The following is a 26,826-nucleotide window of genomic DNA, read 5'->3' as shown; positions in this document are numbered from 1 at the left end:
TAGCAAGACCCTGCCTCCAAAAACAAAACAAAACAAAACAAATCAAAACAAAACAAAACAAAACAACAGTTCCCCCTGCCCCCCCCCGCCATGTGAGAAAAGATAAATAGCTTTAAAAGTTCAGTAGCTGCAGCTGGAGAAATGGCTCAGTGGTTAAGAGCACTTGCTGCTCTGCTATGACCAAGGATTGGATTTAGTTCCCATCACCCACATGGCCACTCATGACTTTCACTAACTCTGGTTCCAGAGGATCCAAAAAAAAGCCCTCCTCTAGCCTTTTCAAACACCAGACATGCACATGGTAAACATAAACCCACAGGCAAAACACCCATACACATAAAATACAATAAATCTGTTCTATTTGAAAATGTTTTCATACGATGTATTTTGATCACATTTCCCTTCCACACCTCCTCTCAGATCCTCCTCACCTCCCTACCCACCTTTGAGAACTTCATGTTCTCTCCCTCAAAAAGAAAGCCAAAAAAAAAAAAAAAAGGCAAAACAAACAAATAAAAACTAGTAAGACCAAAAACCAAAATGCCCAAACATAGTAAAACAAAATAAAAAGACCCACCTCAGGCCCAAATATGGGGTTTATGTTGTGTTAGCAGCTACTCCTGGGCATGGGGGCCTATCCTGGTGTGTGATTGATAGACCCACTGACTTTTCATTGGAGAGAACTGATTTTCCATTTCCCAGTAGGTATCAATTGCAAATAATTCTGAGTTGGGAGCAAAACCCTGTCTCCACTTCGCCCTCTCAGTGCCGTGACTGATCTAGCCTGAACTGATCTAGCCTGGTGCATGCTGCCACAGTCTCTGTACCTTCATCGGTGCGTCGGGACCACTGTGGCGTTGTTTCCTTGGCCTCTGGCTCCTGTTTCACATCGTCCTGGAGCCTTGGAGGAGAAAGGTGTCGATCAAGCATCTCATTTCAGACAGGGTGCTCCAAAATCTCTCATTCTCTGCATGAAGACAGTGGTGGGTGTCTGTATCCTTCCCCACCCACTGCAAGAAGAAGGTTCTCTGATGAGAACTGGGAGATGCACCGATCTACACGTGTTAACAGTATGTCATTAGAAATTGTTTTATTGCTATGATCCTTTAACACAGTGGTTCTCAACCTGCGGGTCACCTAAGGTCCATTGGAAAACACGGATATTTACATTACGATTCATAACAGTAGCAAAATTACTGTTATAAAGTAGCAATGAAAATAATTGTATGTCACCAGAGCGTGGGGAACTGTGTTAAAGGGTCACAGCATTAGGAAGGTTGAGAACCACTGGTTTAGCAGAATAACAGTAATAGGTTTATCCCCTAGACCCATACTTTCAGGTTCTTAGTCACATTAGCAGTGTCAGGTATGAGTTCTATCTCATAAAGTGGACCTTAAAGATAATTAAAGTTGGTTGCTCTTCTTTTTTAAAAAAAGATTTATTTATTTATTATAAAGTACACTGTAGCTGTCTTCAGACATTCCAGAAGAGGGCATCAGATCTCATTACAGATAGTTGTGAGCCATCATGTGGTTGCTGGGATCTGAACTCATGACCTTCAGAAGAGCAGTCAGCGCTCTTAACCGCCGAGCCATCTCTACAGCCCCCAAGTTGGTTGCTCTTATAACATTTGTGCCACTATTGTACCAGTGTGTTTTGCAGGCAAGTCATTGTTGTACATTACAGTGTTTGTAGCTGGGTGAGAGTAATTACCTTTCTCCCCCAGTACCATACAAAGCACCTGCCAGCACCATGAATGATAGTCAGCAGGGGTGAGTGAAGCTTTGAGTTTGGAACCAGCTCAACTTCTCTGTAAGTGTTGCCTTCAGCAATAGGCCCTTCCCATCAGGCTGTGGATAGTAACCAATAACCTTGGCAATCGCCTGTGATGTTTCGGTGGGGGTGGGGGGTGGGGTGGGGGGAGAGGTCCATGGGATCTCTGTAGCCAATGACTCAACAAGATGTAACTCATTCCAGGCACTGGAGGTTTTACTTGGTGGCATACTATGTCTAGCTGTGGCATTGGGTATTGATCCAACCTCATTTGAAATGTGCTGTAAAGCTACAGGAATCAAAACAGTATGGCAGCAGTTCCTAAAAGACAGAGACATGAATCAATCCAATGGGGGGAAGGAACTTTTTCTGACAAATAGGACTGCAACAGCTAGATATCCAACTTGAAAAAAAAAATGCATCTAAGCAAAGACCCTACAATCCTTCCTGAAGTTGCCTTAGCTGCATGGGAAGCCCAAAGCTATACTACAGCTAGAAGATGACATACACACCTATGTGCTCCTGGACCTGGCAGTGGCTCCTTAGAGCTGACAACAAGGATTATTTGTGAAAGAAAGAAAGAATTCATAGCTGACTATTAAAATGTTACGCTCTGTGAAAGATATTCTCAAGAGATTAACACATCACAGTCTGCCAGAAAATATTTACCAATGACTCTGTTCAGAACATACATGAAATCTGAAAGGGTAACTAAGAAGATGACTCAGTTTCAAAAATGAGCCAAATATCTTAGCTGACAACTTACCAAATCTGCCACCCAGATTCTGGAGGGTAGACACAGATCAGAGGGTAGAGTGCATGCTGAACCAGCTATCTACTCATGACTGACAATGGGCATCTTTAACCCCTTGAAGTCTGAATTATAATTGTCTGCTGTCTCACTGTAGTCTTCTCCATTCCCCATCCCTGTCCTTTGTGCTGCTGTTGTTGTGGATTTTAATTTTTCAGGCTTTTATAGGATTTTAAATTCAATTTCCTTGAGATTAGAGAACATATTTGGTGTGATCTACGCCCTGTTCATTTCATTAAGACTTGTCTTCTCAGCCTGGCAGATGGTCTGTATTGGCAGGTTTTCCACTCGCCCCTCAGAAGAGTGCTGCCTTGGCATGGAAGGTGCTGGCAACGTCAGACGAGGGCCTGTGACTGTGTTGCTCAGGCCATGCCCCTGCACACTTTTTTTTTTTTTTTTTTTTTTTTTTGGTTTTTCGAGACAGGGTTTCTCTGTGTAGCCCTGGCTATCCTGAAACTCACTTTGTAGACCAGGCTGTCCTGGAACTCAGAAATCCGCCTGCCTCTGCCTCCCCCTGCACTCTTTCTGATTGCTTATTTCCGCCAACTGTTGCATATGGGTGTCTTGGGATTTTCTGTTTCTCTTTTCAGTGCCATAACTTTTGCACCATGTGTTTAGAAATTTATGCAATCAGACATAAATATTTAGGATTCCTTTGCTCTCTTGAAGAATTAACCCCTTTATTATGCTGATTATTTAATCCCTGATAATTGAAAAAAGTGCACCCTTCCTGATGGTGCTGTATGCACTCTGCCTTTCTCTCTTCCCTACCCACCTCCTACCACAGAAGGTTTTTAGTTTTGTTTTGTTTAGTTTTTGGGTTTTTTTTTTTATTTGTTTTATTTTGTTTTAGATTTATTTTACTTATTATATATACAGCATTCTGTCTGCATCTACGCCTGCAGGCCAGAGAGGGCACCAAATCTCATTATAGATGGCTACAAGCCACCATGTGGGTGCTGGGAACTGAACTCAGGACCTCTAGAAGAGCAGCCAGTGCTCTTAACCTTTGAGTCATCTTTCCAGCGCCACTGTTTTTTGTTTGTTTGTTTTTGTTGTTGTTTTTGTTCTTGTTTTTTGGTTGGTTTGGTTTGGTTTGGTTTGGTTTAGTTTGAGACAAGTTCTCATGGCCCTGGCTGGCCTCAGACTCACTATGTAGCAGAGCTAGTGTTGAGCTCCTCGCCCTCTTGCCTTTATGCGCCACCATGCCCAGGCTTTCATTTTGAATGGTACTATAGTAGGGTAAGTTACAGTGGTTTTCATAGACACCATGTAACTGGAGCTGGCTTCAATCTGGTGATCTCTGTTGCTAAAGTATGCAGACCATTTATATTTAGTGTGAATATCAACGCACTTCCATTGTACACCTTTTTTTTGTTTTTTGTTTTGTTTACTTGTTTGTTTGTTTGGCTTTTTGAGGTAGTTTAACTTTGTGGCCCTGGCTATCACGGAACTCTCTCTGCAGACCAGGCTGGCCTTGAACTCACAGAGATCCTCCTGCCTCTGCCTCCTGAGTGCTGGGATCAAAGGTGTGCGATACAACCACCTGGCTGATACACTTTACTTTTGAGACCGTTTCATGTTGCCCAGGCCAGCTTTGAACTCATGATATAGTTGAGGATGATCTTGAATTTCTGATCCTTCGGCCTCTACCTCCCAAGTTCTGGAGTTACAGGCATGGGCCACCACACTTGCTTCATGTATGGAGCTAAAACTCAGCACCTTGTCCATGGTACAGAAGCACTCCCTCTGGTGCGCACCACCCCTAGCCCGCTGTTCATTTTTATTGACTAAGAATACATAAAATGAGTCAAGATGATAAAATATTGAGATTGATTGAGCCAACACACTGGAACTTCTACCAGCAGGCATGAGTTATTTCTATAAATAACAATTACCTTGAAGGAACATGAACTTATTTCGATTTCTTCTTTACATCCATTTATTTGGGAGGGGGTGTCTCTGTACCACTGTGGGCATGTGGAGGTCAGAGGACAACCTACGGAAGTCTGTTCTCTCCCCCTCACCATGTGGGATCTGGGGATCAGACTCAGGTTGTCAGACCTGATGGCAAGTGCCTTTATCCATTGAGCCATAAGCCCATGTGAACTCCTTTGTAATCACTTTCATGGAGTGACTGGGCATCCGGCTATGAAAAGAACTACTGAGCCCCACACAGCGCATGTCTTATCACAGTGTTCCTTCTTTTTAACCCAAAGGAAAATAACCTGCTTACTCATCCACCATATTCATCAGCCTTGGATTCGCTACTTTTTGACTGCTTCCAAAAACATCAAGTTTATCTTCAGAAGATGAAGCGACCCATCATTTCATCAAGTCTCTTTTTAAAAAGTTAACGATCCCAAACACTCCCATCAACCGCCAAGCAGGTGCGCCTCCGAACAGGCTGAACATGCTGTGAAAATGGCAGCGTTGTTGTTTTAAGCCAGCTGTCAGGATGCACTCTTGTAACTCTCCTGATTGAGGGGATTAAGCAAGGAGCGTCACGACTATGAGGCCGACCTGGGATAGAGTGAATTCTAAAAGCAAGATCTTGTCTCAAAGAGACAATGATTTGATATTTATTAAAAACACCATTGACATTTTGTTAATGCTCATACTCTGGAAACCTTATCTCCCAAATAAAGGAGGAAAGAGTTCGTGTTGTGATTTGGATTGTAACTGGCCCCCTCAGCAAAAAGAAACTCTCGTGTCCTAAAGGCTTGGTCCCCAATACATCAGTCCATGTTCAGAGGTGGACCCTTAGGAATGTGCCTGGGGCATGTGTGTTTGATGGGTTAAGCCACTTACAGCTTTATGGGTTTGGGGGATGGGTCCTTTGTCATAAAACTAACAGAGAGCCCAGTGGCTTTGCTCACCACCACCACAGTCTGCCTCTAACCAGGTTCAAAAGCAATGGAACTAGCTGACCATAGACTCTTAGATTGTGAACGAAGCCAATGTTCATTTCAGCATGTCTATACCACACATTCTGTCAGGGATAGACATCTAGTGTACACTCTTCCTAAATGAGAGAAGTCACGATGGCTTTTCTCTAGGACAATGTTTCGGGTTTACAACCATAATCATGATCTCTACAGGACTCTGGATTTACGGAGGAAGACGAGCTGCTCCTGCACCTGCAGGCTAGATATCTAGATGCGGAAATTTTAGTCCTTGGTGCTGAAACCACAGAGCATGAGCCAAGAACATGATGGGAACACAGGCTCCCTCTACGTCTACTAAACTTGGAAACGTTCCTTTAAAAGGATTCCCAAGTGATTTCTAAACAGGGTAACGATTGAGAAGCAAGGTTGTCTTCAAAAGACATAATTTATAATACCAGTGAAATAATGAAGCTAGAGATTTCTTTTCTGATAGTAATGACTGTCCTTATGAAGAAAAAGTTAGTTCCAGAATTATGTCAGAGTGTAAACCTCCAAGAAGGTTGCAGCAACGTTTACTTGGACTGGAGACAATGGCTGAATGAATCACCCTATAATTGAAGACACGGGCATTCACCCTGGTTCTGTTGTGACACCAGGCCAGGCTTCAGGGTACTACATGTCCCTGGGGCCTCAGAGAAGAGAAGGGAACTGGGGACTTCTTGGAGGACCCCAGACAGGCTTGAGCAGTGTGTGAGTTCCACTGAACAAATAAGGTGAGAAGCGTCTGTGAATCCATTTCTCTTTTGGAATAAGCCGGGAAATTCTGTATCACATATAAGTGCCTGCATAGCTTTAAATTGTTATGAAGTCTTCTTTCCTTTCTTCTAATACCAAACCACCTAAAAGCTACATCTAAAATTCAGTAAGAGAAATGATAATAAAAACAGGTTTGGGGGGGTTTCTCTTCATTTAATATCTTTACTGAGCGAGGATGAGTCACAATTCAGAATGCCAGCAAGAAGCAATGTCGTGAAGCCACATTCTGAAGGAAACAAGCTAAATACAGAGAGCTGTGGTAGACAGTGTCAGCGTTGTTCCAAAATGGAGTCCACTGCAGTTCTCCAGATCCAGCTGATATATAGCCGGTGGTGTCCATCTGTCCAACGTTGATTGATGGTTTGTTTTATTTAACAAGAAAAGAGTGCTCTGCCATACCGTCTAGAGCAGTGGTTCTCAACCTTCCTAATGCTACAACTCTTCAATAAACTTCCTCATGGTGTAGTGACCCACGACCACCAAGTTATTTTTGTTGCTACTTCATAGCTGTGATTTTGCTACTGATATGAATCATAATGTAAATGTTATTGCAGGTAGTGGTTTGCCGATGAGGTCGCAAGCTACAGGTTGAGAACGGACACTCTGGTTTAAGGTTGCATCAGCCTAACCATACATGACCAGTAAGTGAAGAGCAACCATGTCCGGTACCAGGCGGAGAGTTCACTGGGCAAGACTTTCAGTTGGATGATACAGGTAACAAATTTTCAAAGACTTTAAATAAATGCTCCCTTTAGTCTTCGCTTCTGGGAAGGTTTGCTCCTCATCTGAAAGCAAAAGGAGTTCAAAATTAAGTCTCTTTACTCCTCAGACTTATGACACTCAAATGATTTTAATTATCTCCAGAAGAAAAAAAATCTGAACTTTCTTTATTTTTCTTTTTTTTTTAGTGAGTCCCAAATTGACTTTTATTTTATTTTATTTTATTTTTCCTCTTCCCTTTCTCCCTCTTGCTCCAGTCCCACTCGCTTTGGCCCATAGGTTTTTTTTTTTTCTCATTACAGATGGTTGTGAGCCACTGTGTGGTTGCTGGGGTTTGAACTCACGGAAGAGCAATCAGTGCTCTTAACCACTGAGCCATCTCTCCAACCCTGTCCTTTCTTATTAAGATTTTATTTATGGAATCTGTTAATTTGAAAAAGAAGTGGAAGATATATATGTAAGAAGTTTAATGTTCAATACATTTCTCTTTCACCTTTCTTCTAGATACAAAATTGGGATAATTTTAGTTTTGAACTTTTGTTTAAAAAGGAATCCTAGGAACCTTTAGTGTGTCAGTGTGTGTGGCTGTGTACAGATAAGCACACATGTATGTGAGGACCTGTGTAGACCAGAAGACTGCGTTTGATCCCCGGAGACAGAGTCGCTGGTATCGTAATCTACCCAACATGGGTGCTATGACCCAACTCAGGTCCTCTGCAAGAGCATCAGGTGTTATGAACTATTCAGCCACCTCTGTGACCCCAAATCTCATGCATGTTTTAAAGCTGAAAAAACTAATATATATTCATTCAAGTATTTCTTGGCATCCTGTCTCAGTTCCAAAGCTTAGCAGCAATAAGCTACATTGTCCAGCGCATCCTTGCACTGCCTCAGTCACAACCATTCTGCCACTTCACACTCTGCATTTGCACTGCATTAGGTGTGAGACAAACACAACCTCCCAAAGACTGTGACTTGGTATTTCTTCCTTATCTGTGGGAGTTGCCTCCTGAGACCCGCAGGACATCTCAAATAATCCCGGCCTCCGCGTACATCATGCTTCCCACAGGAAGAGATTTAAAATAAACTGAGTTTATTGGTGATTTACATCTGTAATCCTAGCTCTTAAGGTGGGAGTGGGTGATAAAAGATTGGACAGTGAGTTTCAGGTCAGCCTGAGCTGGAAAATGATGCCTGTTTAATAAAAGGGAAAACTATTTAGAATGTAGTCAGGAACTATGCTAGTTTTGTGGAGTGTGATGGTTGAAGGTTCTCCTCCAAGACCCAGGACTAGCCCCGGGGAGCTGGCTGGGTTTCTAGTACCAGGAATGATTTCTGTCTTGTTGAGCAGATCTTAAGATCAATTAGAGAGCTATTGGTTACTGCCAGTAGTGGGCCACTATTATAGATAGCATTAGGGTACTGTCCTATGGCAGCCATCACTGTGGTTGCTAGTCGTTGTATAGTGGTGTAGGACTATTGATTGCTTCCCTCCTTTGGAAGGTAGCATGGTGCCTTCTGGGACCATGAAAGCCAATCCTCAGGGAGTGATTTTCAGGTCAGTTCCTGCTCAGAGGCTTCTGGGTTCTGTGACTGAAGTAAGATTTTTTTCAGCAATACTTATCTTCCACCACTGGGAGGCAACCAAGAGCAATAGCCTATGTCTTAGGGTTTTACTGCCATGAACAGGCACCATGACCAAGGCAACTCTCTTTTTTTTTTTTTTTTAAATTCTCCAATAATTTTTTTCTATTTATTTTTATTTTTTATTTACATTTCAAGTGTTAACCCCTTACCTGGAAACCTCCATCCCATCCCCCTTCCCCCTGCTTCTATGAGAGTGTTCCTCCACCCACCCCACCCATGCCCACTTATCTACCCTCAATTCCCCTAGACTGAGGCATCTATCTAGTCTTCATAGGACCAAGGACCTCTCCTCTCATTGATGCACGACAAGGCCATCCTCTGCTATATATGCAGCTGGAGCCATGTGTGCTTCTTGGTTGGTGGCTTAGTCCATGGGAGCTCTGGGGGGGTCTGGTTGGTTGATATTGTTGTTCTTCCTATGGGGTTGCAAATGCCTTCAGCTCCTTCAGTCCTTTCTCTAATTCCTCCATTGGGGAACCCCCACACTCAATCCAATGGTTGGCAGTGAGAATTCAGCTCCGTATTTGTAAGGCTCTGGCAGGGCCTCTCAGGAGACTTCTTTCAGCAAGCATTTCTTAGCATCCACAATAGTGTTAGAGTTTGGTAACTATATATGGGATGTATCCCCAGGTGGTGCAGTCTCTGGACGGTATTTCCTTCAGTCTCTGCTCTACACTTTGTCTCCATATTTGCTCCCTTGAGTATTTTGTTCCCCTTTCCAAGAAGGACTGAAGCACCCACACTTTGGTCTTCCTTCTTCTTGAGCTTCATGTGGTCTGTGTATCTTGGGTATTCAGAGCTTTTGGGCTAATATCCACTTATGAATGAATGCATACCATGTGTGTTCTTTTGTAATTGGGTTACCTCACTCAGGATGATATTTTCTAGTTCCATCCATTTGCCTAAGAGTTTCATGAATTCATCGTTTTTAATAGCTGAGTAGTATTCCATTGTGTACATGTATCACATTTTCTGTATCTGCTCTTCTGTTGAAGGACATCCGGGTTCTTTCCAGCTTCTGGCTATTATAAATAAGGCTGCTATGGATGACATTTAATTGGGGCTGGCTTACAGGTTCAGAGGTTCAGTCTATTATCAAGGTAGGAGCATGGCAGCATCCAGGCAGACGTGGGGCTGAAGGAGCTGAGAGTTTCACCTCTTGTTCCAAAGGCAGCAAGGAGAAGACTGGCTTCCAGGCAGCTTAGCTGAGGATATTACAGCCCTTGCCCACAGGGACACACCTACTTCAACAAGGCTACACCTCCTAAATAGTGTCACTCCCTGGGCCAAACATTTGCAAAGCATCACAGTCCATGTCTTGGGAATCTCCTGGACAACCCTGATCAACAATTTAAAAGCTGCCTTCTCGTGCCTGGTGCTGGAGATTTTATTAGATAACCTATGGCTCCTGGGGGAGAAGTCAGCCCATACAGGAAGATGCCATTTAAACTAATATGTAAACACAGTTTCATATGTACTATATGCAATTTCAGGTAGATGAATAATATCCCATAAGACTTCTTCAGACATCCTTAGATATTTTACCACCCCCCTCCTCCTTCTGTATGTATCTCCCTCCCCCTCCCCAGTTAAAGTCCCATCTGCTTTCCCCCTGTCTCCCTTCAAGTCACTTGTAGCTTGCTCTTTGCTCCCTTGCTTCTCTCCCACACCTTGCAGGCCCTGTTTACTTTTCTGGTTTCTGTACTTACAGCTGAAGACTTGGAGCTAGGAACCACGGGTGAGAGAAAACAGGAAATTCTGAGTCGGGGTTACCGAACTCCATATGACCTTTCCTAGTACCATCCAGCTATGTACACATTCTATGGTTTTGTTTTCTTTCTAACTGAATAGTATTTCATAGTGTAGATGGACCACATCTTCATCATCCTCTATTGTGAATACAGTGGCAGTGAAGGTGTCTGATCAAATACATCCTTAATATTTACAGATAAATATAGTTCCACTCCCTCCTGAAAGAAATTTCTTTTTGCAATAGAGACAATTACAGAAAACCACAACTGATCAAAACTCAGAGACTGAGAGATCTTGTGGTTCCAATTGATAACCTATAACATAATTCCTGCACCTTCACTGAGGAAGAGGGTGTGGAAACATTTTAAGAGCCAGAGGAAGAGGAAATTTACTGGGACCATCTCCCCTAGAAATGTGAGAGAGGCTACACCCACGAAGTCTCATCAATACAGATGCCTGAAGAAGTCCTGAACAGTGATGACGCCAACGGACATGCTAACACGGAAGGAGGAGAGTTCATGAGGCTCAAGCCTGGGGCTCTAGACTACTTGGGAATGCCAAGAGTGGGAGAAATGTCTTCCTCAGGGAACAGGCCCCTGATTGGCTATCTAATAATACAAATGGCCAGCTCGGAGAGTATATACATACAGGTAACATTATACAGACGGAACAGATTATATTCATGTATTTAGGAATGTGTGTGTGTGTGTGTGTGTGTGTGTGTGTGTGTGTGTGTGACAACAATGAAAAATGTCATGGATCTGAACGAGCAAGAGAAAATTCATAAAAGGGACTGGAGAGGGAAAGGGGAAATGATGTAATTATAATATCAAACAATAGAAGTTATAAAAAAAAAAAAGGAAAAATAAAAAGGAGAGGCTAAAAATAATACCCAGGCAGAGATACAGCTCACTGGTGGAGCATGTGTCTAGCATAAACTAAGTTCTGGGTTTGATGTTTAGCATCACAATAATTTTTTAAGACCAGCATCACAATAATTAATAAGAGACCTACAATGTAATTTTTTTTTTTGAAAGAGCTCTCACTGGTGCACAGGTAGGCCATCCTCCTGCCTCAGCGTCCTCAGATTAGGATTATAGATGTGAACTACTACACCCAACTCAACACCAGCTTAATACCCCTCACCCTTGTACCTTGGACCTGTCCATTGTTGAGTAACCCAGTGACCTAACCAGAACCAAGATAGTGCCACCACTGTGATAACTGAGCTGTGACTCAGCAACTACAGAGCAGACAGAAGTTAGACATGGAGATCAAAGGGAAGGTTCATACCCTGAGTGGGGTGAGGCAGGGGAGTGATGTCATCATGAACTCGGAACAGCAGATAATTTGAAATGTGAATTGTCTAGTTCTGGAATTTTGCATTTAATATTTTTGGCTATTTTAGGCAACAAAACCCATTGAAAACAAGCCACAGGTAAGAGAGGGCAACTGGACTGTCTTACAGCTATGCTGCCCTATTAAACTGCTCGCTTTCCATGCCGGAAAAAAAAAAATCTCCCATTATACCTTGTCGTTTGGTAATTGTGACAAAAATACTTGAGAAACAATTAAACGGGGGGTAGGGTTTATTCTGTCTCATGGTTTCAAAGACTTCAGCCTGTGTTTGGCCTGTGGTAGGCTTTCTGGGCTATGATGATGGAGAATGTGCTGGCATGCAGGAGTAAGGTAGCTGACCTCTTGGCAGGTAGGAGGCAGGGTGTCAGAGAGGGGCCAGACAATCCCTTTAAAGGCATTGTTCAGATGGCCAGCCCCACCTCCTAAAAGCCATTTAGCTCCCATGGTCTAATCTAGACTCTCAATAGCACCAACATGGTGGGGGTCATGCCTTCAACATAGAAGCTTTTGGAGAACAGTGGTTGGAGGACATTTTATATCCAGATCCTAACAGCCATGCTTCTAGAGGTGGAAAGACTGGGTCAAAGGGCATGGCTATCTTTTGAGTGCATCGTATCTACTGCAAAACCATCCTCTAGAATGATAGTGAATTACGCATTCATCACCGGCATGTTGGAGTGTCTTCATACAGTTTGCCATGGGAAAATTGGTGTGAACTCGCTTAAAAGATTTGCTAGGTCTACTTTTACAATGTCTGCTGACCACCCCCTTCCTGTGCAGTCCTGCAGAGCCTGTGTCTTTTTTTTTTTTTTTTTCCTTCTTCTATGCTATTGAACCATCAAGCATGATGGTTATTCCAGCTCGGTAGGTTAGGCAGTACCTCTCATCCCCGGAGCAGCTCTCGAGAACTTTAAGGAAACCATGAAGTGCCGTGGTCAAAAGCCAATCAGGGACAAGATGCAGGGGTTGGGAGATACAGAGGGCTTGCTCTTTGGGTGGGGGCAAGGTATCACGGATGAGGCAGCAACGGACCAGAGTTGAAGCAATGGGGCAGGTAGTATCGGTGTGTGGAGACCATTTCAGAAAGTATATGTGGGCTCAGAGCACACTGAGGAAATACGAGGGGCTGGGAAAAGTAGAGGAGGCCTGCTTCTGAATGAGTTCGGTTTTTAATGTTTGCTTTTTGTTTTTGCTTTGGATCGGAGATCTCTGTTCTAGTATTTTTTTTTTTTCTTAAAATGAGTGATTCTGATTATAAAAATCCAGGAATCTGGCCACGCTCTTACACCTCATCACGTTTGCCGAGGCAGTATGAGTGAATCCAGAAAAGCCAACACATACTAACTTATAGGAGTTGCTCAGGAGGCTTCCAAGTGGGCTCAGATTAGGATCTAGCATCTCCTATCATTAGAGCTAGCCTGGCCATCACTGGTCTGTGATGTGCTAACAACTGCATGGCCTTAGAGGCCCCAAGAAAGCCAAAGGCCACAGGCATATGCTGTCCCGGTTCCTACGTGAAATGACCAGTGTGCCATACCCATTGCCCTAGACGATCAGGAAGGAGTCAGTTCATGGAGCTAGTAAGATGACCACCACTTTTCTTCTAGAAGGTTCCAACTGGCACCTTGTATAACACAACTAGTCAGTAAATTTTGACACAGGTTCTTACTGAACACAGAAAATAGGCCAGTGAGATGTCTCAGCAGGTCATGCAAGCCTGGGAACACACATTCAGTCCCTAGAAGGCACATAAAAAGTCAAATATGGTGGCATGCACCTGCCCTCCCAGAACGTCTACAGCAAGACTGGAAGTGAAGATAGGAGAGCTGGCCAGAAGCTCAGAGCCCAGCTGGCCAGAAGTATACAGACAGCAACAGGAACAAATCCCTTGTTAGACGTTGTCCTCTGACCTCCACATGGGTGTTGTGACACGGGCCGTCTCCCTCACAAAATAAATGACAAATAGGATTGATTTTATGAGCATGGCTGCTCTGCTTACATGTATGTCTGTATACCATGTGCATGAAATGCTTGAAGAGGCCAGAGGAAGGCATTGGATCCCCTGGGAGTTATAGATGGCTGTTGGGAGCAGCCGTGTGGATGCTGGGAACTAAATCTGGGTCCTCTGGAAGCACAGCTCTTAACCCCGGAGCCATCTCTCCAGCCCCTAAATTAAAAAAAAAAAAAAAAAAAAAAAGGAACTTGGACCTATCCAAGTGATTTCCTCCCTCTTCAAATGCATGCATTAGTAAGACTACCAACCCCTTAATGCTCCAGGAGGTGCTGAGAGTCCACTTCTTTTAGATAGGATTTATTGGAGCAGATGACTGTGCTCACAGTATAGTACGGTAGCATTTCATCACGCTGAGAGTTTTCTAGGCACAGACTAATATACACAACATTCACGAGTTCATCTCTTATAAATCTGAAACTCCTTTTGAGTCACTTGGGCACACTGACTTCCTCTTTTCATCTGTGAATGCTTTTGGCAATGCTTGGGGTGGGCACTGAGTAAACTCACATGAACCCTCAGAATCACATAACTTACCAGTCTGGGCAGGTCGTTTTGAACTCTGAAGAACAGTTTTTAGGGTCCCTTGTCCCTGAATGTCTAACATGATTATGAACCAGAGAAGGGTGTTCAAATGTCACATTTTCAAAATGACAAATCTACTTGTACAAAATTACACTAGTTGGTATCCTTAAATGGCCCTCAAGCTAATTATTTATGGCAATACAGTTTTGTCAGCGCCAAGCTGGACTGTGGAGATGGCTCTGTGGAGAAAGTATATGCTTGACTTGAGTGCCCACGTAAAAGCTGTACAGATCCAAAGAACACCTGTAACCCAGGCACTCAGGGATCCCGGGACAAGCTGCTAGATTAGGCACAGCCAGTGAGCTCTGAGTTTAGTAGGAGACTCTGCCTCAGGAAACAGAGAGCAACTAAACACATCCAATGTCATTATCAGGCCTTTGCACACGCACACACGTGCACACATACACTTGCACACCACACATACATTCACATGGGGGTTAAAGTGCAGTAGTGGCTTGAATGAGGATGGCTCCCATGGGCTCCCAGATTTGCATGCTTAGTCCCCAGCTGGTGAACCGTTTAAGGCAGAATAGGATTTGAAGGTGTGGCCTTGTTAGAGGAAGTGTGTCACTGAGGGGTGGGGTCGGAGGTTTCAGAAGCCCACACCAGGCCCAGGAGCTCTCTGCCTGTGGAGTAGGATGTAAAGTTCTCAGCTACTGCCCCAGCACCATGGTTTGGCACTCCCGCCCCCCACAATCATAGACTAACCCTCTCAAACTGTAAGCACACCCACAATTTCTTTTATAAGAGCTGACTTGGTCATGTTGTCTCTTCACATAGAGAAATCCCAACCAAGACAAAAAGCTACAACTTCCTCCTCAGGTTAGGTTCTCCTCTGTTGTGTACTATAGATACCCAGACCGTGAAGAGATAAGGGTGACGTCATCACACTGGAGCCATACAAAGGAACTGCCAGGAGAAGTGCTCTGCATCTGCACTGTGCCACACACTGGCCAGTCATCACAGTGGCTGCGGGGCACATAAAGCCATGACCAATGCAACCGAGGACTAAACGTTTAGTTAAAAGTGCATCTAAACAGTGCCCTGCTGTGGAAAGCTACCCTGTGATAAACATAGCTCACGTCCTCTCAGAAATGTAGTGACTCTCAGTTAACACCAAACGGGGAACTGGCTAAGTGCTCTTTATTTCTAAATTTCTAGTTTTTCTTTTGAAAAGTTTTGTTTCATGCATGAGTGCTTGCATGTGTGAATATGAAACATTTGTGTGCACAATGCACCCAGAGGCCAGGAGGAGCCGAGTCTCTCAGAACTGGGGTTAGAGAGGGTTGTGAGCAGCTTGATGTGGGTGCAGCAAGTGCTTTGAAGAAACTGAGCCACCCCTGTAGCCTTGCTGAGGACTTTTTAAGTTTAAGAGCTTTACTAGTATACAGTACTTTACAACCCTTGAGAACCAAGGAAGAAAACCCATGTAAGAATACATATTTGAAATCCTCATAGGCCAAACCAAATGCTGGTAATATCAGTTGTTCCTAAGTGAAGGAAGTATTTGGGCTGAGAGAATGTTCCCTGTAAATGCTACAACACTCAGTGCATTCTAGCAAACATAAGATATATCCTAACCATATGCTAATAATTACTATTAAATTTTGTGAAACCAAGAAAACACTTATAACAAGGATAATGAATGACAAATTCTGTTACAAAGTGTGAACATAATTTTTAGGGTAAAACATGACATCACACATTTTAGTTCTTTAGCATATAAAGTAAAAAGCATACATGTTCAAAAACCATTCATTTATTATGAGGAAAATCCCAAATTAAGGAGTTGCTCTTATATATCACATTAAGGAAAAGTAAATCCCGAGAGGCCAAGACTCTTTTAATCTGTCAGTCAAATCAGACAGACAACACACAATGTAATAGAAATGAAAAATTCCTTTTTCCATAAAACCAAGCCTAGGGATGAAATTTGAAAATTGCAAATATAAGAGCCAGACGATTCTTCAATATATATGCTTTCCAGAGTTCCATCTCAGAGGCAGGATGAGGGATTCAGGGGCAACAATCTCTGAATGAGCGCTTCACCTTCAATTCTTCGCTTCACTGACTTCTGACAGTTTGGCAAATTGGGGGTCATCACATTTAAGAGAAATGTCAGCAAGGCTTCACAAATGTGATCTGAGAGGATAATACAGACTCCAAATGTCCGTGTCACTCTCTGAAGCTTCTCTGTAGGCCTTTCTTTAGACTGCATGATACTTTTAGCAAAATGTTAAAGAAGCACTGAAAAGCCGTGCACCCCAAACTCAAACTTTACCTTTTGTTCTCTGGATAATAGAGGGGGTGGGTATATTTGAGTATGGGGGTGGGGTGGGGATCAGGACACCTTTAAGAAATTGTGATTCTCCCTTTTCCCTCGTCGGGCGTCTGAAGGCAAGATGGGTCACCAGCAGCTCTACTGGAGTCACCCTCGGAAGTTCGGCCAGGGTTCCCGCTTTTGCCGCGTCTGCTCTAACCGCCATGGTCTGATCCGCAAATACGGGCTGAACATGTGCCGCCAGTGCTTCCGGCAGTACGCGAAGGACATAGGCTTCATTAAGTTGGACTAAGCGACCTTGAATGGATTGTTCGACTGACTACCAAGTGGAACCAATCATGCTAGTCTTTGTGCACAAAGAATAAAAATGTGAAAAACTTAAAAAAAAAAAAAAAAAAGAAATTGTGATTCTAATTCAGTTGTTCCTTAGCATTCATCCAGGAGTTAACCTCTTTGACAAAGGATACTCCTGGCCACCAAAATGGCCCACAGGGTAAAAGTGTTTGCCCCAGGAACCTGATAACCTGAGTTCCACTCCCTAAAACCCATGTGAAAGTGACTGGTGGCTCAAGTCCATAATCCCCACCTACTACTGGGCGATGCAAACTGTCCCTGCATGTGTAGCGATTGTGTTTTAGTAAACACAAGATATATACTAACCATATGCTCATCATCACTATTGGACTTTGTGAAACCAAGAGAACATTTATATGAAACAAGGATAATGAGTGGCAAATTCTGTTAGAAGGTGTGAACATAATTTTAGGGGTACTACAATGCTTCAGAAACAAGGGGGCAACAGAACCAACTCCTGCAAAGTTATCCTGACTTCCACAAACATGCTAGAATATATACACACTTGTCCTCACTAGACAGGGTTGCTCCGTGTAGCTCTGGCTGTCCTGGAACTCGGCCTGTAGACCAGGCTGGCCTCAAACTGAAAAGATCCACCTACTTCTGCGCCCATGTGCTGAGTTTTGAAAAGAAATTTAAAACCTGGATAATTTATGCCACTTTCTTTAAAACTAAGGTCTAGTTTTTCCAAATTCTTATCTTTGTTCTTTATTTATCTAAGTCTTGCTTTGGTCCATAGCATTTAAACACACAAACGTGTCTCCCAGCGACTGAACTCAAGTCATCTGGCTTAGCAGCAAGTAAGTGCTTTTATCTAATCCATCTCATTAGCTCTGGTTCTAAAACTGTAATTTGGCTTTAGTTCAGAGGAAAAAAAAATGGGGCCATCTATTTCCTGGTTTCACATATACTTCCAGACACACTGTACCCTTTCATGCCAAATTTATATAAAGTCTCTAAAATACCAAACTAGAAAGATAGACTTTCTAATTTTTATTTAAGGTTATATGCTTAACCCAAATCAGATTCAAAAATTCAAAGAAATAGGAGGAAGTGGTCTTTTTTGTGTATGTATGTGCACATACACAAATGGGTATTATTCATACGGGTATAGTGTACAAATATGTATGGAAAGGGGGTCAAACGTCAGTCTTGGTCCTTGCAGTCCACCTTCTTTGAGACACTTTGTTGATCACCTCTGACCTCTGTGCACATCAAGTCAGCATGCCTTTAAGCTTCTAGGACTCTGCTGTGTCTGCCTCTCACGTCACAAGAGCACTGGGACTGCAGACCTGTGGAGGCACACCCAGCCTGAAGGACACACACAAGCTCTGAAGAACATTTTCAAGCCTTTGGACATCTGTTTGGGGATTTAATTATTGTTATCCACATATGTGAAAAATTCAAAAGAGTTTTACTAAGTTCAATGGTTACAACTAGCTCTTTCCCATAAGCCAATGGCAGGGAGTGATGAATGCTAAGCATGAAAGGCCATGTAGACTGGAAACTAAGAAGTGAGTCACGATAGGTCAACAGAGTTATTAAGAAGTGAGGGCTATGTTCATTACAGCCTTATTTATAATAGCCAGAAGCTGGAAAGAACCCAGATGTCCCTCAACAGAGGAATGGATACAGAAAATGTGGTATATTTACACCTGCTTGTGGACGTTGTACATCGTGGTGCGGAGCCTAGTGCGCACCACGATGTACAACGTCCACAAGCAGCTTGCAAACTTTATAAGCCCCAGTACAGGGGAACACCAGGGCCAAGAAGGGGGAGAGGGGAGTGAGGGGGAGGGTATAGGGGACTTTGGGTATAGCATTTAAAATGTAAATGAAGTAAATACCTAATGAAAATTGGGAAAAAAAAAAGTGAGGGATCTGACCTGTAAGAAAAGAGAAATAAGTACTAGGTATTACTCATGCACGCTGGAACTGTTACTGGCTATTTCTTAAGAAGTTCAATTTTCTTACATATATTTGGGGGAAGGGAGCATACCATACCACACAAGTGGAGCAGTCAGTTTTCTGTATCCACATGTGGCTCCTGGAGATCAAATTCAGGTTGGAAGGCTTGGTGGCCAATACTCTACCCAATGACCTATCCCACTGGCTCCAATTTCCTATCTTCAGAGAACCTGGTCTCTATGTTGTGAGTTCCAGGCCAGCTTGACCTCCACAGACAGACCCTCCTCAGGCACGAACAAAGGCTAACAAGCTTCTGAGGGTGCACAAAGCACATTACAAATTCTCATGATTTCCCACCAAGTGTCATTTCTGGATTGAAAACTACCGTAACAAATCCTTTAATCGGAGATTTATTTTTGTTTCCACATTACAGTTCTCTATAATACACGAACTTCTGTCTCAGAAAATCTGGAGACCCTGGGCTCCCAGGGGTGTGAGGGCTGTGCGTGCACCCAGCACTCTCCCCAGCAGGGCAGTCACCAAGTGCAGCAGGGCTAGTGAGCTGTTGGGCAGACAGCTGCAGCTTTTCAGTCCTCAGTTACTAAGCTGAATGTTCTTCCCCTCGACATCCCGTGACCAGCGAGCTCTGTGCCCTCACACTGCATTCCAGCCAGCATGTTATGCTAACGCCCACTGGAACTGCAGGGCATCAGACGCACACAAACCACAGCCCACGCTTCAGGGTAAGCTTCTCTCTCAACGCAAAAGGAATCCCACGGTTCACATTTATACAAGTAGTGCCTTCTCTTAAATAAATTAAAAACAAAATGTTATCCTGCCTGTAAAATTATAAATATTTCTAGTCCATATTACAGAATGGTAAAACATTTACAAATATTTCCAGTAAATAAACACTATGGCACTGAAGCCAGTTTAAAAAAAGTCATACATCTAGGATTATCTCTTTAACATTACAAAAATTAAACCAAATAAGGAAAAAGGTAAAGGAGAGAAAAGAAGTTTTACGAAGTGGCAACTACTATGATCTAAAAGATGCGGAAATGTCTCCACTCCACTCAGTAAGTGTGCTGCTTCTGGAATGAACGTCTGCTTCTGGATAATGACGTCAGGAGATGTACCTCTTAGTGTTCGGGTCAAAACCACAAAGTAGACAGAAATATTTTCCCAACTGAGCAGGAAAGCCAGCACTCAAAACACTGTTTCAAAACCACACAGTGAGGTTTACCCAGATGCTCAAGTTTAGACCTTCGGTGGACCAAACCTTTCAGTTGTATCCTAAGTTTCAAGTCCACAGAGACACGTCATACCATGTTAAGAAAGAAAACATGATTTCATGGTTCAACATAGACTGGCTGAAATGAGAGACTGTGAGTGACCTAAGCAGCCAATGTCCCTACGGAAGCACAAAGACATGATTAGAAGAGAGAGTTTGAGTCCTTCGGCCTGTTCAGTTACTCAGCACATGAAAGCCACGCCCCATCCATCTTGAAAGATTCAGCATCTGGACGGCACTGACCCACTCAGTGGGGAGGAAGACATCTCCACGTCCCAAGTGACTCATCCTATCTATAGGATCTCAAGATCTACGTGCCGAACTTCAGGATTTCGTTTCTGGAAAGAAAAATATTTCCACATTATTCATAGCTAAACACCACCACCCCCATTCTTTTTGATCACTGGACTGGAGCAACTGAAAACATTTGCTATACTAGCAAGCAGAATCTATGCATAAGGAAAAAGATCACTGTGAATATGCTATAAACAATACAGGAAGTAGCCCTGTCTCCCTGGGCAGTTCATGTATTAATACAAAGATGCTTTACGGTTCTCGAGTATGTCCAGCATGGAAGCACTAAAAATTGCAATGTCCCTTTTCTCAGTGAAAAGAAAATCGCTGCAAACAATACCAATCTGAACGAACATGTTCTAGCACTGCTAGATACAGTTAGTAGTCCACATGGTCTAGGGCAAGTCTGCTAAAAAGGAGTGACGATTACATTTTTAAAATAAGTCTGTCTTTAGACCCCCACTCCACCCCACCCCCCACACACATACAACTAAAATGTGAGTGACAGCAAAGTACCACAGCTTTGGAACAGAATGCCAACAGTAATCACACCAATGTTCACCAAGATTCACAGCCTGGGCAAGTGTTCTTTGAGCGGCTTACATGTTGGGTTTTTGTTTGTTTGTTAGAGACAAGGTCTCTCTACATAACCCTGGCTGTCGTAGAAATCACTACATAGACTTGGCTGGGATCTACCTATCTGCTGGGATTTAAGGCACACACATATGATGAACTATTTGAATGTTCTTTACAATGAAGTGATATTTAAAAACAAACAAACAAACTTAAGTTTTTGTTTTTTTTTTTTAAACTCAGGTTAGCCATGTGAGTCAGTGGAATAATATTCACTTCTTATTCTTTAATCAAAACTATCTAAAGCATCACAGACTAGACACAGAGACATATATATGGGGATCTAGCTATCTTTAAGCCAGCTACAGCTTCTAATATTTCCCATGCTTTGGAAAAAAATGTGAAGTAAGTGACTGGAGAGAGCTCAGTAGTTAAGAACACTTGTTGTTCTTACAAGGGACCCAGGTTCAGTTCCAAGTAGCCACAAAGTAGCTCACAACTGTCTTTACCAAGTACCAGAGCATCCAATGGCCTCTTCTGGCCTCTGAAGATACTTACTGTCCATATGTGGCACACAAACACACACACATGTAGGCAAAATATCCATACATGTAAAGTGAAAATAACTCTGTTTAGTACTATATTCTAACTTTTCTAATTCTTTGACAAAAGCCTGATGTTTTCTTGAGTTTTTTTTGTTTTTTGTTTGTGTGTGTGTGTGTGTGTGTGTGTGTGTGTAAAACAGGGTTTCTCTGTGTTGCCTTGGCTGTCCTGGAAATCACTCTTATAGACCAACCAGGCTGGCCTCTAACTCACAGAGATCTACCTGCTTCTGCTTCCCAAGTGCTGGGATTAAAGGCTTGCAACACCACTAAACACCACCTACATTAAAATATTTTCTACTTAAAGACAAAATACTTTTTACTATCTTAGATACCAATAGGAAGAACAGTGATAAAAATACAAAAGGTTCAAGCCATTATTCTCTACTTTACTGAATTAACTTTATGAATTCATTAAATCCTTGTCCATGAAATTGTTATGGGGTAAAAGAGAGTACACTTATGTACATCTGACAGACTTAGAATGCTGTCTACACAGAATCAGGACTCCAAAAACAGTTAGCAGAGAACAATTTCTTGACAAATAGCTCTTACTTTCAGCTCTTTCTCAAGCCTGTCTACTTCAGCTCCTAGAGTATCAATAATATTTTCTCCATGTTTAAGCATAAAGGCTTCTAATTGTTCAGGAGTTTTTACTTCTTGAATTTCCTATAAACAAAAGCAGAAAAACAGAATTAAAGTGGTATATGCATAGTTTGTAGCTCCATTAAGTCTAATGAAAATAAAAACTTTAGGTCAAGGCACCGAATCGCCTGTTTCTAAACAACTCAGGAAGAACGCCAGGCAGAGTAAGCACTGCAGACTAATGGTAAAGGCGGACCTTCACCAAGTGCTGCTGGACAATGATCGTCCATGATGAGAGAAACAGAGAGCTAACTTCTACTTCAGTCTAGGAAGCAAACAATTCTAAACATTTTAAAAGATTGTTTTGTGTGGGCGGGGGGTGGGGGTGGGCAGGAGATAAATAGTATAGAAGAGCTGGACACAGTCCCAGGGGAACTCAGCTCTGGAGGTAAAGACAGGGGGATGGAGCACGCAAGGTCTCTGGGTGCAATGGGAAAGCCTATGGTCTCTCTGAGTTAGAGGTCATCCTGGTCTACATAGCTAGTTCCAGGCTGGCCAGCCCTACATAGTAAACCTTGTAAGACTGTACAGTGAGTCTTGAAAAACCAAATGATGCCATAGAAAATGCTGTCCTGAATGTGGGAGAGAAACGGACAGACTTTGGAAGTTAATTTGTCATTATCTAAGGAAGCTGAAGTGCATTTGGTAGTCTTCATCCTTCATAAGTTTAGCTATCATACCATCTCCTTCCCTAAGGAGCCTTTCACACATGACCTAGGACACATGTAAGAAACACCACCAGGCATCACTTCTTTTTCTTTCTTTCTGAGATAGGATCCAGCTATGTAGCTCAGGACATCTCAAAATCACGATCCTTTGCCCCAGGCTTTTGAGTGCTAGGATTACAGATTTGTGCTACCACACCTAGGTTATAGCACTATCTTTCACATTTTAACATGGAAAACAATATCAATCTCCATTAAAAACAGGATATGCAAATTGTATCATTTCACATTCATAGACTGCTGTAGCAGTGACAGCAAATGATCCAATGATCCCAAACCATATAAACTAGCAAGGATCTTAGACAGCTGTTAGGGAGCTATACACAGTCACGTGATACAAAGCCATTTATATTTATATACTATACATTTATGCCATATACTGTGGAACATTCAAAATGTAATATATTACACTGAAAAAATGTCGTTTAAAACGCAGAATGGAAGTACTGGTATCAAATTCAGCATATTAGTTAACTCTGGGGGTGAAAACGAGACTTAGCAAAAACTGAGCCTGTTTCTGTCCCTCCTATAAAGATCTTATACGAGCACATATATGATGGATGCTCCTAAGCCGAAAACCCTAAATGGTCTGAAGTCTACAACTCTGTGAGCGCTGACGTGACTGGGAGGGATGCGGCTCCACGCTGGGGGTCTGCATGTCTGCATGAAGCCCTGCACTCAGTCCTAGCACACATCCAGGCATGATGGCACACCTGCAACCCCAGCACTAGGGAGAAGGAGCAGAAGCTTCAGAAGTCCAGTTATCCTGAGGTCACAGGGAGTTCAAGGCCAGCCTAGGCTACACCAGACCATGTCTCAAACAAAGGAACAAACTACAATGAAGCCAAAACACCGAGCCTTTGACTTTTGAATTACAAACACTCAATGTATGCAAATATTTAAAAAGAAAGGATTTGGAAAATCAGAAATATGGTCCCTGGTCTTTTCTATAAGGATACTCAACTTTTGTAGAAAATGTTAAGATCTGACAAAAACCAAACAGTAACATTTGTTCTGTTACTGGTGGCTTCTATATATTGTTTCTTAAATTACAGCATTTCCCTTTTATCTTTGATAAAAGGTCCAGCATGTATGTATATATATATATATATATTTTTTTTTTTAAGTTACTTTATGTATATAGTGCTTTGCCTCCATGCATGTCTGTGTAAAGGTGTGGATCTCCTGAAGCTGGCATTATAGACAACGTGAACTGCCACGTGGATGCCAGGAATTGAACCTGGGTCCTTTGGAAGAGTAGTCAGTGCTCTTAACTGCTGAGCTACCTCTCCAGTCCCATTTTTTTTTCCATATATAAAAAATGTACTATGATAAAGTTGAATCAATTAATTAGGCATAGAAAATTAATAACAATAATAAAATATACCTGTAATAATATAGCTGCAAGTTTTGTGAATGCTCCTGCCCCCCCGTCCCCCACCAGCTCAACTTGGGTAGCTCACACAGATTGGATGCTAGGGGAAGAAAATTCAGGTCCTGGGAACTAGCAACTGTTGAGAAAGGCAAGTTAAAGTTTATGCTTACTTCTGGAATTTTCTACTTACTGTTTTTGATTCTGGCAATTTAATCCATAGAAAAAAAACCAGTGAAGTGGATGGGTGTACTGTTGTATTCTTAATAAGAAAGCATAGATCTGGAGTCAAATCAGAATCATGTGACTTCATGTCTATGGCTCTGAAATCTTAGGCTAATTAGTCTGTTGTCTAAGTTTGCCTGTATGTTAGAATGTAAGTGCTACTTTGTCACCGTGCAGAGCTGTTGAGAGAAAATGACATAAAACATGTAACAAGTACTAACAACTTAATGACTAAGTTTGTCCTTCTGGCTGTCTCTGCTGACTCACTATAAATGTGAAGTTTTCTATCAGACTTGGGATTGGGAAGTAAGCAGCTCATAGCTGAAGTGACTCTAAGACCACACAGACAGAGGCTTTAAAGCTGTGCACTACAAAAGAATGTGAGGAATTCGCAAACTTACTTGCATCATTTGGTCAAAATCTTGCTTTTCCAAATATGATCTTGTAACAACTCGTCCATCAAAATCAACTTCTGCCTTAAATCTGACTTTCCCTAATCCCAGATCTGTGGCTTTAACATCATGGATTGCCCTGTGAAGAATAACAAACAATGCATGTAAGTCCAAGTGTACCGCGTCCATCCTTTCACGGCAGAGATCCCAGCTTCCCCAGCAGTACAGCAAAGAGTTACTGCAGAGCTCATCGCTTTCTAAGGCAAATCATATGTCTTGGTTTCTATGTGCAATGCCATTCAAACGTATAAGCATAATAAATACTGTTTTTATAAAAACATATATGTGAACTATAAAACTTGTATTATTAATTCTAAAGCGCTTTCTAAAATATTACCTAGTTAATCTTATAAACCTTACCATAATCTACCAATTTACCAATTTCCCAACATTTATGACACCAAAATTTTTTTTGAGACCAGTTTTTTTTGAGTGTGCAAATAACTACAATCCTGCCTCCTCTGTGGTGATGAGGTTCAAGCCAGGGCTGATACACTGCAGTGCAAACAAGCTACACCTCAAGTGTACTGGTGGCTCCTGTATTGGCTGGCATGCAGCATCTTCACACAGCCCCATAGCTACAGTTACAATAGAACTGATTCACAGGACTGATGAGGGCAGTGGTAACCTGCACATGCTCAGTGCAGCACACAGTCAGTCAGCCAATTAATGAACAGCTCTGATTAAAACAAAACACAAGGCACACCTGCATTCATGAAAATGATTTTCTCAGGATCACTCCCTTAGTGCAAGGCAGACCAGGGCTGCCACATGCCACTGCACTCCCACCCTCAAGCCCATGCTCTGCCAGCACCTCTCAGCCTCCCAGAAGGGAGAGCAGATGATGCGCCGACTCCTTTGCTTTCCTCAACCCCTTTTAACTCCCACGGAGCAAATCTTCCCCAGGGAATGACTGAGAAAGTCCCTATCTGCAATCAGTCCAACTTACTTTCTTTATAGGCTACATCAGAAATAAAGCCAGGGTCCTGAAAACAGAGTTGTGCTAGAATGCTACCTTAAGAAAGACTCTTTGTGCTGTTAGAATAATGAGTTCTAATTCCTGAATGATCTTGAGCAACTGATTCCAGGATGCTTAATCCACACAAAGAAGCTTTATCAACCCTCTGAGGTGACATGAGAATGAAAAACTTAATGGCTATAAACTTACAAGACACTCAAGTTAAGAATAAAGTCTGTCCAGCTTGGCAAGATGCTATCTCATTGATTCATTTGTTTGCATTCTGTCCTCACTAAGTGTTGTGACATCTTGCTTTGTTTAATACTTAGGTGGTAGTTAATTCTATTTTGATGTCACTGTTCCTTATGTCCTTCTAACTGCAGATACAATGCTCTGCTGAACTGTGAATTTTCCTGCTTTCAGAACTGTGAGGTAAATACACTTTTTTTTCTTTAGAAATCCCTGCTTTGTTACAGCAGCAGAAACAGTCTAAAACCAAACCAAAGAACAGACTAAAGACCTTCCTATTTTAAAATTTGAACAGATAATCTTATTTATTAGTTTTCATCACTATAGCCAAATATCAAAAATAACAACTTGAGGAGGAAAGATTTGGTTCTGGCCCATGGTTTTGGAAGCTTTAAAAAGACAAGTGTATTCAACCATATCTATTTTCACTAAAGCATCTATGACTTTGAGGTATACAGATTGAAAACTTGTATGTAGGGAACCCCTTATAAGTGTGTGTGTGTGTGTGTGTGTGTGTGTGTGTGTGTGTGT

General features: G+C 42.4%; 1 protein-coding gene and 1 pseudogene across 2 annotated transcripts in view; one reads left to right on the top strand and one right to left on the bottom strand.

Annotated features, from left to right (window-relative positions):
* The first annotated feature begins 16,740 nt into the window (after window positions 1-16,740).
* On the top strand, window positions 16,741-17,024 carry LOC110330972 (annotated as a pseudogene).
* A 2,274-nt stretch (window positions 17,025-19,298) lies between these two features.
* Slc30a9 (solute carrier family 30 member 9) overlaps window positions 19,299-26,826 on the bottom strand; it is a 49,995-nt gene continuing 42,467 nt past the window's right edge. The window contains exons 16-18 of one of the 2 annotated variants that reach the window (XM_021210238.1): window positions 25,038-25,167; window positions 22,225-22,338; window positions 19,299-20,538 (exon numbers count right to left, since the gene is read on the bottom strand). In XM_021210238.1, coding sequence (XP_021065897.1) covers window positions 20,494-20,538; window positions 22,225-22,338; window positions 25,038-25,167 — 289 coding nt within the window. In that variant the 3' untranslated portion in view covers window positions 19,299-20,493. The remainder of the gene's footprint in view (window positions 20,539-22,224; window positions 22,339-25,037; window positions 25,168-26,826) is intronic. The other variant, XM_029545140.1, reaches the window with a different exon arrangement.

This window comes from Mus pahari, chromosome 13 (genome assembly GCF_900095145.1).
Source record: "Mus pahari chromosome 13, PAHARI_EIJ_v1.1, whole genome shotgun sequence".
Classification (NCBI taxonomy): domain Eukaryota; kingdom Metazoa; phylum Chordata; class Mammalia; order Rodentia; family Muridae; genus Mus; species Mus pahari.
This window is presented reverse-complemented; position numbering and strand designations above follow the sequence as displayed.